Consider the following 14,692-nt stretch of genomic DNA (forward strand, 5'->3'; position numbering starts at 1 on the left):
CCTCTAAAATAGCTTGTCAAATTTCTTGGGACTGCCTTTGCTATATTACAGAAAGGGTACTCCATGAAAGTGAGGAGAATTAGCAGTATTGAATTAATGTTTTGGAACCCATTTCTCCTCCACTAGGCAACCAGCTTGTTCATTTCCAGTTATTGACCACTATTATCGTTGTCCTTTAAAAATGAACTACGCTCTTTATATACATAGCACCTAACACTGGGCCTGGTATATGGCCTGTTGAACTGAGCTCCACAAATAGGGAAAATCCACGTGACTTTTGTAAAAAAGAACACCAATAACTGACCTGTTCAAATACTTCGAGTGTGCTCACATATTAACTCAATCTACGGTTATAACCTAGTGAATCAGATCAGATTATGTGTACTGTTCAGTATGGTAGCTACTAGCCACATGTGGCTATTGAACACCTGAAATGCAGCTAGTCCAAAACAAGACATGTTGTAAACGTAAAACACACATCAGCTTTTGAAGACTTAGCTTAAAAAAAAAATGTAAAAAAATCTCATTGATAATTTTATATTAGTGACCTGTTAAAATGATGATATTTGGGTTTAATAAAATTTTAGATTTTAGATTTACATATTTGGCTAGCATTATATTTCTGATGGACAGGTAGATCCATAAGAACAGGAGTCAAACACCTTTCAACTCCTACACCATCTATCACAGAATTCGTATTAGTCACTTAGTAAGTTCATGTTAATTAATCCAATCTTAACCCTAACAATCATACATACATACATATATGTGTGTAATATATATGTATGTATACGTATGTGTGTGTGTATATATATGTATAGTTTTACACTTTAAATTACAAATGGTCAATTGTGTACATTTAGTTTGGGAGGGAGAAATTACCTTATAAAAAGTGATGGTCATAATTTATTGGTGAAGGGCAATTTATTCATTCAAGAAATTAGGTACTTGCAATGTGCCAGGGACCGGGCTGCGTGCAGGGGATTACAAAAATAAGTAAGACACAGTCTCAGATCTTGAACTGCCCAGGTTGTAGTTAGAAAAATTATGGTTTTGGGTTAATCTTCTCAAAGAATCATTACAATTGGGGGCTTAGGTTTTCAGGAGAAAGATAACACAGTGGGTGATATCTTTAACAAAACTAAAAAATTATTGAACATAATAAAAAAATAAATAAAAGAATAAAAAATTTCAAAAAAGAAAAAAATGAAAAAATTAAAATACCAACTCAGTTAAGTTATTGTTAGGCTTGTGACCTCTGCCGAGAATATAATAAGAACCCATTTATTTTGAAAGCAGACTAGGCCAAAAGGAATGAGAAGCCATCATCAATAACTTTAATGACCAATTTATAATTAGATTAATAGATTTCCAACATTTTCCTATAAGTAGGCAATTTTCAGCAACTGAAAGTCACTTAAGACGATCAAATCATCAATACCATAATAATGAAATCATAAAATTACTGGATAGAAAATCTGTTTGGTGTTTAACCTCTCTTCCTTCTTTCTATACTTTTTACCTCAAAGCAGAAGTCTTGTCCAAGGACACTACTATGGAGAGGTTTCACTGATACAGGCTCTCCTCTGCCAAGATCCAGACATTCCACTGCACTGCAAGGGCTCAGCAAGGACTCATGGGAACGTGACTCTTTTAGTTTAGGCAGACCACGAGCCCTAAAAGTAGAAAAAGATATTTTAGACAGTGTAACTACTTGGCCTACAAGAAAATGAAGGACTAATGCACTGGAAGCTAACAACAAATGTATAAATTCCTAAGGGAAAAGTAAAGAAGAAGCAAATTAATAGTTAATCCATAATAATAATAGTAACCATCGTCACATGGCACATATAAACCACGTATATATTTGTGTGTGTACACACATATACACACTTTTTTTTCCAGTACAACAAAAAAACATATTATAACTTTACCAGTCTCAAGGGAGTTCAAAAAGCTCTACTACAGACATTGTTTTTATCCTCTTTCCTATCTTGAAGATGGAGAAATACATACTATTCAAGGTAGCTTATATATTCTTTTTTCATGCAAAGGTATTATCAAAAGACATGTTTTATTTCTTTCCTTTTTTTTTTCACGTTATAGCTTGAACCTCTTCTCTCCTTCACAAAATAGTAGTCGCTGAACCCTCCTTCTGTTTCTTTCTGCTTTGGCAGAATAAACACACTCACACACAGAGTCAAAGCCAAACTTTTCAGCACAAGACCCTGCCTTTCAAAAGATCTAATTTCCATCTCAATGTGGAATTCTTTTCTGGCAAGCATTTGGTCATATCCATGCTTTACTGTACAAACATGAATAAAGAATAAAATGCCTGAAGAAACCTCCCACCCTCAAAAGAAATGTTCAAACTCTCATCTAGAAGAACAAATCTTTGTCAACAGCATTCAGGCATCCTGACTGATTCTGTTTCTCAGTTGTTTATTTTTATTTTGTTGTTGTTGTTGTTAGGGTTTTTTTAAAATTTTTTTATTAACATATACTGTATTATTTGTTTCAGAGGTACAGGTCTGTGATTCATCAGTCTTACACAATTCACAGCACTCACCGTAGCACATACCCTCCCCAATGTCCATCACCCAGCCACCCCCTCCCTCCCAGCCACCCCCTCCTTCCCACACCCCTCCCCCCCAGCAACTCTCAGTTTGTTTCCTGAGATTAAGAGTCTCTTATGGTTTGTTTAAAAAAGAATGTTGGGAATGACTCCTGTCATGACGGGAGCTGGCCCCTCGCTGCCTTCCAGCTTGGGAAGAATTAATGAAGTCAAATGATATCAAGTAAAATATTCTTGGATCCAGAACTGGATAGCCAAGCAGTTTTACTCAGTAATTACAGAATTTATTGACTAAAATACCCAGAGTTAAATAGATATATGTTTCGAGTAGAAGTACCCAGGAATAGGGATAAAAAGAAATGCCTCGTGTAAAGACATTTGTTTTTGGAAAACACACTAAATAAGGAGCTTCACTTATTTCCTTGAAACGACTACGTTAACATCAATATCAGAGTGGCTTTCGGTTAAATTATAAAGCAATGAGATACAGGAAGCGAGCACTAAAGGCGGCTCTTTGCCTTTTGCTTCCATTCTCACACTGCTTCATCAAGCTCCATACAGTAAGAAACACCTCAAGCAGTAAGACTTCGCATCCATTCTTCTTTCCACACACACGAAAAACAACTACTATTTAATGTTTACACTGAAAAACATGTGTTCTGATACTCAGCAGCCTTTCTAAGGTCAAAAAGCCAGTATGTGTATTTCCCATGGATAATACAAAGCACGTATGAAAGGGACAAATGCCACCGAATGTTTTGTACAGGAAAATATAACAAGGTGACATTTCTTTCCCTTTGTTCTCTTGGACAAGACAATGACATGTTATATACCGCAAACACAGCACCGCAACTCTAACTAAAGGCTACAACAAATTTTACTTTCATATAATTACCATATAACCTTTCTCAGTATGTTTCATAGGGAGCCAGTGGAGTGAACAGGGTACTGTAACGTTTTTAAAACACATATAAAACAATCATTCCAGCCCCTTTTTCCGAGCAAGAGCTGTTTGGAAAGGAAAAGCTGCTTGTGCTCTGGGAATGAGCCTCCCGATAGGAAAGATGAAGGCATATTTGAAATCGAAGCAGGTCTGACAAAGGGCTTACTTGTATTTTGAAAATTCTCAGAGAAAATATTCTCAAAACAGAAATTAATTTTATTTTCACCAGAATAAATGCCTACCTACATGAAGCAACTGTACAACCACCCAGCAGCGCAACCCCAAATCATGGCGGAGCCGCATGTCCCGGCGTCGTGAGGCACTTTCTGCACTACCTCAGAAAACAACTCTTGGCTTAGGAGACAAGAACCAACAGAACAGACTTTCCCTGCTGCCTCCGGTGACTGATAACATCTTTGGATAAACATTTTCCAGGTGTAATTTCAAGTCTCCAATAGAAGTCGAACAGAAACCCAAACAAGGCAACATGAAGTCATCTTCCAAAGAGGCTGCAAGATAGGTAATATTCCTTCTTCTCTTCCTCAGGCTGCATCCAGCCAGCCCCTCAGGTAACACAAACAAGGTTCTGGGCTCTAGGCTGGGCCTGTTGCCATGGTGCTCCACATAGAAGGAGAGCAGGGCTGGGAGGCAGCAGGGAGAAGCTGTGGTTTGAAGGACTTGGGAGCTCTGCGAATGTGACCATTTTAAGACAGGAAAGAAGGAATGGCAATGTCCCTACTCATTTCCACTCAGAGCTTCTCAAAGTCAAAGGCTGTAGGAAAAAACCAGAGGCAACTCTGCAGGTGGAGGAGAATCTCTTAACTCAGGGACAAATCTGACCTTTGGCTTGCCTCCTCCGTGATTCCCTGCCCTCCACTAGAAGGTATTTGCTACATCCCACTTGCAAGAACAATCTTTCTCTCACATCTGTTCTATTTCTTTTGCAGTGTTTACCCTAGTTTAATGTCCCTAGATATTATTTTATATTAACTTATCTGGATTACACAATTTTTTTAAAAGAGAAAATTGGATAAAATTCTTATTCACTGTATTTCCAATGCTGAACAAATTTCATTTCAATTTGATACTCACGTCTAACTTCCAAATGCAGCCATCAACAGATATTACAACTAAGACATCTGGAATTAGAATTCAAAACTTCTCCTCGGTATTGAAATTGCAATTATTAATACATAGAGTTCAGAATCTCCTATTGTTCAGCACATATGTACGTGTGTATACACACGTACACCCTCACACCCATGAATTGAACACCAAAGTCACTGGGAAGTTCAACATTACTACTGAATAAATAAACAAGCCCTTCCTGTATTGGGAAGAAAGTCTCTGGGAAGACAGAAGTAATTCCCAGAGAGGCAGGATTACAGTAAACAGGAAGATCAAGCAGCCTGGGAATGGCTTGAGGTTGGGGAAAGGTATTATCTGGGTAAATGTTTCTATGTAATAGCATTAGTAACTCAAGTCCCCTCTAAATCATGTTTACCTCCTCCTGTACCTTCATGTGAATTGATTTTTCTTAGATCTTCTAACTAGAGAGTTTTAACAGCCCTGTATGCCACTACAGGTACTTCTCTAATGTAAAGCAGAATGTGGATTTATTCAGAGAATAATTTGAGTTTAAAGCCATTCTTCCCAGTCCAGGCTGACAATGGCCTTCATCAAGGAACCCAGCCTTGAAAAGTGAACCTTGTGAGTCCCCTGACTACTAGCCAGGGTTCTTTTCCCAACACCTGCACTTCTACCCCCAACCCCCATCATCCCAAACACTATGTAAGAATAATTCAGGGCTCCAATATAATTATTTCTTGGTTTAATTGGGAAACTGCTTTCCAGAAGCAATTTTACTTTCAATTAAGGAACACCATATTCTTTACATTTTTGTTTTAAGGTGAGCAAACAACCTTGATTGCTATGTAAACTCCAAGGCCTCTAGCAACATGATAGGTAAGGGTTAACAATCTAATTGCTTTGCTGATGAAGATTACCTGCTGCTTCTGACCTATTTAAGAGATAAACTATAAGACAAGAGAAGCCTTCAATTACTACAGTGAGTAAGTATTCCTTGCTTTAACCCACATCCCTATCTTAAAATCAGTCTTAAAAGACAAAAGTGAAGGGTTGGGGGATGAGGAGCCAATACACACACCACTGGATAGACTGATAGAAAAAAAAAAAAGGAGTCAAAGAACTCTGATTAGTGTGATGTTAAGTAAAACACAGCTGGATTTTTCTCAGCATAACCATTCAATTTTTTTAAAAGCCATATTTCCCCCAAAGTGCCAATGGTGCTTGGATGTGTTAGCTCAATCTGCCACGTGTTTACAGATTCAGTTCCAAATCATCCGGGAAACTTTTAATTAAAAATGCTTATTGCCACACAAAATCCTGCATGCCAGTGCAGGTGAATTTCTGCTGGGCTTGGCAGTTATGATTCCAGATTGCTTCACTGAATTCTTGAAGAAACAGCTCAGCCATAAGGTGGGTGTAGCAATCTATGCTTATATTCACCAGTATGTATTCCCAAGGCACTTTACCTTGTTTGAGAATTTCCCAGGGAGTAACTAATGAGATTCAGTATCCTAATACTCTACCAATAAATATGCATAGTGTCCAATAAGTTTTTAAAAATTGTATCTGAGATCTCACTTTGGGAAAAATGTGGCTTTACTTGCACCCTACATTTTATTGTTTTTCGACCTGGTAGATCTTTTGAAAAAGCAGATCTTTCCCTGTACTATAATTTTAAATGTTTCCTCCCTTGGAGTAAAAAACAACAACAAAAAAGAAATTAGAACTCATTCACCAGAATTCTGTGGACTCAGAAGAATGTCCTCCCCGAGGATCCTAGCTGTAGTGGTTTATCTGCTGCAGTTAAAGCCAGTCCCTCCTGCTTAAATTACTCACTGATTTTTATGTTAGCTTTAAAAAATATACCACACAACCACTCACACAGAAAGCTATTTATGGAAACATGACATATATTGCTGATCTTCCCTTCCCCTACTCTCAGCCTCTAGACAGGATGGTCTAATGAGCCCAATTGCTAATGGCAAAAAAGGATATTTGTCAGCCTGAGTTGTCACTTAAAACGAACAAACTCATGGTAAGGAAATTCATCATCATAGACAAAAATGACATTCAATCTATTTTGGTACATATACAGGTATACATGCAATGAAGGAAGACACCAAAGAAAGACAAGATTATAAATATTAAACCATGTTTAGGAGGGCAGAAAACTCATCTAACCTCCAATATGACAGATATTAGGAACAATCCCTTTACAGAAACTGTACCATACTGTAATATACCTATTACTTTTTTTGTCCTTAAATTGCAAATGGAATAAGATCTACTAGTGCCTTTTAAATTAAACACAACTATATTGAATTTTTAAAACCCCATGAAACGATGTGGACAAAAGGGAACCTTCTTACACTGTTGGTGGGAATGCAAGCTGGTGCAGCCACTCTGGAAAACAGTATGGAGGTGCCTCAAAAAGTTAAAAATAGAACTAGCCTATGATCCAGCAATAGCACTATTAGGTATTTGCCCAAAGGATACAAAAATACTGATTTGAAGGGATACATGCACTCCCATTTATAGCAGCATTATCAACAATAGCCAAATTATGGAAAGAGCCCAAATGTCCATCGACTGATAAGTGGATAAAGAAGTTGTGGTATATATACACAATGGAAAACACTCAGCTGTAAAAAAAAAAAAAAATCTTGCCACTTGCAACAATGTGGACAGAGCTAGGGAGTATTATGCTAAGTGAAACAAGTCAGAGAAAGACAAATACCATATGATTTTACTCATATATGGAACTTAAGAAATGAAAGATGAGTATATGGGGGGGAGAGAGAAAGACAAACCATAAAACAGACTCTTAACTACAGAGAACAAACCAAGGGTTGCTGGAGGGGAGGTGGGCGGGGATGGTCTAAACGGGTGATCGGCGTTAAGGAGGGCACTTGTTGGTATGAGCACTGGGTGTTGTATATAAGTGATGGTTTACTCAATTCTACACCTGAAACTAATATTACACTGTATATTAACTGGAATTTAAATAAAATTTGAAACAAACAAAACCAACTAAACCAAACCATACTCACAAACAACTCAACAAACATACTTATTAGTTAAACAGTGATTGGAAAGACTAATAACTTTTCTCTTTCTCCAAATTAGGTTAGATTTTAGTCTCATTATTGCCATAAATTAAGTATGGGTGAAAGGAATATAAATGAGGAAAAACTGGTGGAATTCAATGACATTTACTTCTTACTCATTCTTAAGCTCATGACTACTTGCTTTCCCATTACTTTCTCCTTTGGTTGAATATGTATGTATGAACCCCCTTATCCATCCAACAATTACTTGGTGCACATTATATGTCAGGCACTATACTAGAGGTAGATGCAAGGAATACAATGGTAAAGAAGAAGGGCATGGTCCTTGTACGCACACACAGTTTACAATCTAGTTATCCATTACAATACAGTGTGATAAGACCTGTGAAAAAGGATGTGAAAGAGGCTCTGTGAGCATTTAGCAGGGTCGCTGGATCTTAACTGGGATTCAGAGAAACTTTCTTGGAGGAAAAAGTAATGTGAACCTATGACCTCAACTTAGCTCCATGCAGACATGGAGGTGCAGTTCTGGAGGGAATGGCTAGCCTGGGAGAAGGCCTGTGATGAAAGTATACAAGTCTGGGATGTTTAAGGAACGGAAGAGAATTCAGCACTGTGGCTCTGGTGCAGTGTGGGTGAGTACAGGGGCAGAGAGAAGAGGGGTGGGGAATACTGAGGCTTAAGAGCTACCATGATGGGACTTGTAGTAATGTGGGTGCTTCAATTTGATCAAAGGCCAGTGGATGGACATTGAAAGGTTTTGGGTGGTGGAGAGGGAGCAACATGATCAGATGTGCCTCAGTAGGAGTACTTTGGGTAAGGGGTGGAGAAAAGAGGGGCACATGGAGAGGGAGAGAAGAAATGGAACACTTAGAGACTAAGTTCACAGATTATGGCAGTAACCTGAGTCAAGATCATGGACTATAGATTAGCAGAAGTGGAAAGAAGTGCATGGATTTGAGAGATAATTAGAAGGTCAATAGGTCTTAATGATGGAATGTGGGAGCCATCAGGGAGAGGGTAGAGCCAAGGATGAGCCCCTGGGCAGAAAGATGGTGATGTCCTTTACAGAGATGGGGAATGAAAGGCAACACTTGTTGAGGTGAGGGTGGAAATGAAATCAAGTTATATACAAGGTAAGTTCGAGGTTTCTCTGGGTAGATGTTTGCTGTAGACTGAATGTTTGTGTCCCCTCCCCCCATTTACGTTGAAATGCTAAACTTTAAGGTGATAGTATTTGGAGGGGTGACCTATGGGAGGTGATTACATAATGAGGGTGGAGCCCTCATGAATGAGATTTGTACCCTTATAAAATAGAACCAGGAGAGATCCACTGCTCATTTCCCCATGTGAGGACACAGTGAAAAGGTGGGACTTTTGAATCAGAAAGCAGGTCCGGACCAGACCCCAAATCTGCCCAAGGCTTGATCTTGAACTTCTCAGCCTCTGGAACTGTGAGAAATAAATTTCTGTTTATTATAAGCTACTTAGTCTATGGTATTCTGTTATAGCAGCCTGACTAGACTGACACTATGACTACTGCAAGACAACATGCAGATCAAGAAAAGGTCCTAAGAAAATAACCCAAGGAATGCTAACATCTAAATCTGTAAAACTGACAAAAGAAACTAAAGAATTTAAAAGACTGAAGGAAAATTAGAAGACTGGAGTGTCATAAAAGCCCAGGGAAGAGAGCTCTCAAGAAGAGTGGACTGTCCATTACTGCAGATCAGTGTGTTAAAATATTAATAGTAGCTACTGGATATACAGACTGAGAGATAATTGAGACTTCGGTAAGAGTAATTTTAGTGAAGCAATAAGGACAAAGATGAGATTGCAGTGGGCAGAGATAATGAACCGGATGTGAAAAAGTGGAGACTAACTCATGGAGTCTGACAGTGAAGAGGTGGTAACTGGGAAATAGCTAAGGGAGACATGAGGTGGAAATGGGCTTGAAGAGCTTTTTTTTTTCCCCTAATTAATCACTTTCTTCCCCTTAAACAATGAAGAAATAAACACTCATGGGTAATAAATTCCAAGAGCCCAGAAGGATAGAAGGTGAAGAATATAAGTAGATATAGGTACTTTCCTCAATCTCCTGGAGAAAATACTATTAACAATGTTTGTGACCCCTCCTTTTACACACAGACAACCAAATATATACACATACATTTCACACACAAATGGAATTCTGCCATACTTTTTTTCCTTAAGAGTGTATTTTGGACTTCTGTCCATATTGGAACATACAGATATGATTCGCCTCCTTTTTTGGGGGGGGGAGGGCAGAGCTTTTTTATTGGGCGGCAGAAGCTGCGGGCCAGCCATGCAGGGGGCGTCAGGGGTATTGGTAGTTGGCCTGGATGTTGGCGGCGATCTCGGCCTCCCACTTGTCCCCGTTGCTGAGCACCTTCTCCTTGTTGTACAGGAGCTCCTCGCGTGTCTCAGTAGAGAGAACTCGAAGTTGGGGCCCTCGACGATGGCGTCCACGGGGCAGGCCTCCTGGCAGAAGCCGCAGTAGATGCACTTGGTCAAGTCGATGTCGTAGCGGGTGGTCCGGCGCTGCCATCGGCCCGCGGCTCGGCCTCAATGGTGATGGCCTGGGCGGGGCAGACAGCCTCACAAAGCTTACAGGCAATGCAGCGCTCCTCTCCCGATGGATACCGACGCAGCACATGCTCTCCCCGAAAGCGAGGGCTCAGTGGGCCCTTCTCGAATGGGTATTTGATGGTGGCAGGCTCCCGGAACAGGTAGCTCAGGGTCATGCCTAGGCCTCGGATGAGCTCATTCCATAGCAGGGTCTGAGCCGCCTTCTCGGTCATCGCCTTCATGTCCATCGAGGGTTCCTGCATGTTCACGAACTTGTAGGTCGCTGCCACTGTGCTGCTGTGGAGGCTCAGGCCAGTGGGATGCCCTGCACGTGCAGCCTGGGCCAGGGCCCGAAGCAGTGTTGGGGCAGTCAGGCAGCGCATCTTTAAAGCGCTCTCGCTCCTTCCCTTGCTGAGCGGCCTGTCCGCCGAGAGGCCTGATTCGCCTCTTTTTAATAACCATATAGTAGTATTCCCTTGTGTGGACCTATAGTGGTTCAACCAGTCCCTGAGGACCATCTCAGTTTTTTCCTCTTTTCTTTCTTTTGTTCTTCTTTGATCACCACCCAGTTTCAAAAAGTATCTTAGTATACATATCTTAGTATACATATCTGCATGATTTATGGGTTAAATTTCTAGATGTGAAACTGCTGGATCAAAGAGTACATACATCTAAAATTTTGATACTGCTAAATTATCCTACACAAAACATGGGTTCAATTTAAACTCCTACCAATGGAGCATGTATCTATATGCTATCACCAAAACTGGATATGGCTGAACTTGAAAAACTTTTGCCAGGATAATTGGTGAAAAATGTTATTTCATTATTGCTTTCTTATGCATTTCTTTATGAGGTTGAGACATTTTAATATGTTTATTGGCAATCTCAGTTACCTTTTCTGTGAGTTACAAGCTGCTATTTCATGTTCTTAAATCTTTTTCTAATTGTTGAACTTAACTGATATGTAAATGTTCTTTGTATGTTAAATAAGTTAGTACTTTTCCCGTCATATGCATAGTTACTTCCCCCATTTTATGCTTAGAAAGGATTCTTCCATTCCAAGATCATAAGAAATCCAGCTACTATATTTTCTTTTAGTTGTTTTTATTTTTTCACCCAATACATTTGGATTTAGGGGGAGGAGAGATTGAAAGGAGTACAAAAGGAAATTAGCTTTTTATTTCAACAAACTGTGGAAATATCATGAGCACAAATTGACACCTTCATTATCACTGCATTCTAGTCTACTCTTATTAAGAGCTGTTGTTTTGAGTATGTTTGTGTGTATGTCTATATGTGTGATTTTTACCTTTCATTTTTCCTTCTCAATCATTTCCTCAGCAAGTCAGGATTCCTATCAACACATGCAACAGAGAGTATAATGGAAAAGGCACTCAACTCGGAGCCAAAAGTATATATTTATGTCACCTCAAACCACTCGCTAGCTATATGTGATGTGGAACAAATAATTTATTCTTTCTGAACCATAGTTACCTCATTTGTAAAATGTGGATAATGATTTCTCTTCCTATACTTCATACAGGTTTGTGAGAACCAAATGTTATAATGTATGATTTCACAAACATCTCATAAACTACAGCACCATAAAAATGGGGCTACCATTGCAAACATGGGGCTTTTTCACAGTGGTATGACATGTATGAGTTTATTTTATGTGAAGTATTCATTTGGTTGAGATCAAGATAGTTATCCTTCAAAATATTCTTTGTTGGAAGAATATGAAGACAGAAGGAATAAATGTACGTAAGCAACTTTTTCTATTAAGATAAAGCATTCTAATGAATTATAAAATGCTATCATGATACAATTGGATTGGATTTTAGTTCATAAAACTATGGGATCCTTACTTGACCTACAGCAGTAAACACTGGTAAGAGAAACTATAATCTACAGCCAGACTTTATTGATTAATTAATAACCTGAAATTCAATAATTTCTGAGAAACTGTCCTTCTATCCAAGTATACCATATTAAAAAAGATTATTCTTCTTTATTATCTAGAATTCATTTGCAGTCTTCTGTGTCAGGCTAACAAACATTAAGTTCCTTAATAGGACAGGCATTGTACGAGGAGATGAGGACACAAAGGCTGTCTGTCTGTACTCTTGAGGAGCTTCCAATCTGCTGCAGTAAGCAGAAGCGTGAAAAGACAAATTCAGTAGAAAGTAGCCCTATAAAAGTCCCGTAAGTTTGGCCATTAGTGGGTACATGGGGTAGGTGCTCAGTTTAGGATGATGGATGGGAAGAACAAGGCAAAGAAGTCCAAAGGCATTGGACTCCTGATTTGGGTGGCATGAGTATGAGTTAGAATGTTATAAATTATGACAAAGGTCAAGGGGTAAGAATAGGAAGTGGTATTTGGGATAGAGGGGGCAGCAAGATCAAAAGCAAAGAAATACAAAACAGTGTGGTAAGTAAAAGACTTGTCATTGAGTGGTAGGAGACAATGTTGAGAGTTAGGTACGGATAGGGCCATGTTGCGCTTTGTATGTTTTGCTAAAGACCACAGATTAATAAAAGTATTATATGCATATTTGATGAGATATTAAAATTGAAGTTTCAGTTGAGACATTAAGAGACAACAGATTTGTATACTTAAGTCAAGGACTAAACAAACTGTAGAATTTACAAAGGAAATGTTCTGGAGCCAGTTCTATTCCCTTGAACCTCTCAGAACAAGACTATAAAAAGTGGTCAGGGGGGCGCCTGGGTGGCTTAGTCAGGTAAGCATCTGCCTTCAGCTCAGGTCATGATAGAACCCCTCGTTGGGCTCCCAGCTCAAAGGGGAGTCTGGTTTCCCTCTCACTCTGCCCCTCCCCTAGTTTGTGTGCTCTCTCTCTCTCAAATAAATAAATAAAATCTTAAAAAAAAGTGGTCAGAGTATAGAGAATGGAAAGGATTTTTGTGAGAGACAATTTTAGGAGAAAGCTGTGAGGCTCATCTCCCTGCCTCCCACGAGGGAAATGGCTACATGATGCATATAGGGTGAAGTTTGATTCTGTCTGGAAAACCTAGATGATAAATGGCAGAATCTAAGAGGGTGGATGCTTTTAGATTAGCCTGCACTCCTAGAGGTTTGTCAGGGCAGAGGAATTGTGGATATTTCCTGGGGACCAAAGGACTAGAAGGGTAAAGAGACCAGAAGAACAAGAATGCCTTCCTAGAAACTGAGAGGAGTTGCTAGTGAACACCTGAGATAGACATATACCCACTAACCTCAATGAAACCATAGATGCGAGCTCCTCAGAGATGAGACATTTGTGAAGAATTCCCCAAAGTACCCCATGAGGGAACAGTAAGCTTTAAACATCGGCCAGGCTCAGACAGCATTATGGAAGGCTAAGATAGTACTAGAACTTTCTTATCCCCTTTTTCCTCCTGTCTTCTCTTGCCCAGAACCTTCTGGCAACTTCTAAAACCATGGTTAGTAAACTGGAAGGGAAGAGCAGATCAGGAGAGAAGTAAGTAATTTACAATATTTCCCTCTCCAAAGGAAGGCAGATTCCCTGTAACTGGTTTGGCTGGGGCAAGTTTTTAGTTTTGATATCTTGGACTGAACACCAATAAGTTCTGAGTCAAGACCTTTTATTTAAAGCCAACAAAAGGGCTCCTGGGTGGCTCAGTTGGTTAAGCGACTGCCTTCAGCTCAGGTCATGATCCTGGAGTCCCGGGATCGAGTCCCACATTGGGCTCCCTGCTTGGCAGGGAGTCTGCTTCTCCCTCTGACCCTCCCCCTCTCATGTGCTCTCTCTCTCTCTCATTCTTTCTCTGAAATAAATAAATAAAATCTTTAAAAAAAAAATAAAGCCAACAAAAGATTAAATAAATGGATTGGCAAACTAAACACAAAAGCTAAAAATCATAAAACTTCTAGAAGACAGCACAGGTGACTATCTCTTGGGACATAAAAAAACATTGTAAACATAGCTGGTGGGAATGTAAAATGGTTACAGATACTCTGGAAAAGAATTTGGCAGTTTCTTGTATACCTAAACATGTGCATACCATCCTACCCAGCAACTACACAAACATGCATTTACACCAGAGAAGTGAAAACTTATGCATATGCAACTTTTCTTCATGTGTACCCAAATGTTCTTCAGTGGGTGAATGATATCACAAACTCTGGTACATCCATACAGTGGAATACTACTCAGCAATAACAAGGAGCAAACTATTGATAGAGGCAACAACTTGGGTGGATTTCAACGGCATCCTATGCACTGAAAAAAGAGCAATCTTAATTGGTTATATGCTATATGATTCCATTTATATAACATTCTTGAAATAGCAAAACTATAGAGATGGAAAACAAATTAGTGGTTGCTAGAGGACAGGGATGGTTGTGGGGAGGCGGGTATGACTGTGAAGGGGCAGAAGGAGTTCTTTTCTGGTAATGGAACA

The 14,692-nt window shown here is 39.4% G+C and overlaps 1 protein-coding gene and 1 pseudogene across 9 annotated transcripts in view; both read right to left on the reverse strand.

Moving 5' to 3' along the window:
• The window catches only part of RASAL2 (RAS protein activator like 2), a 355,523-nt gene that overhangs the window by 39,368 nt on the left and 301,463 nt on the right, over positions 1–14,692 (reverse strand). For all 9 annotated transcript variants that reach the window (XM_035722101.1, XM_027610621.2, XM_027610626.2 and 6 more), the window contains one exon: positions 1,523–1,676. In XM_035722101.1, the coding sequence (XP_035577994.1) occupies positions 1,523–1,676 (154 nt within the window). The remainder of the gene's footprint in view (positions 1–1,522; positions 1,677–14,692) is intronic.
• LOC113932001 lies at positions 10,014–10,647 on the reverse strand (annotated as a pseudogene).

This window comes from Zalophus californianus, chromosome 10, assembly GCF_009762305.2.
Source record: "Zalophus californianus isolate mZalCal1 chromosome 10, mZalCal1.pri.v2, whole genome shotgun sequence".
Classification (NCBI taxonomy): Eukaryota; Metazoa; Chordata; class Mammalia; order Carnivora; family Otariidae; genus Zalophus; species Zalophus californianus.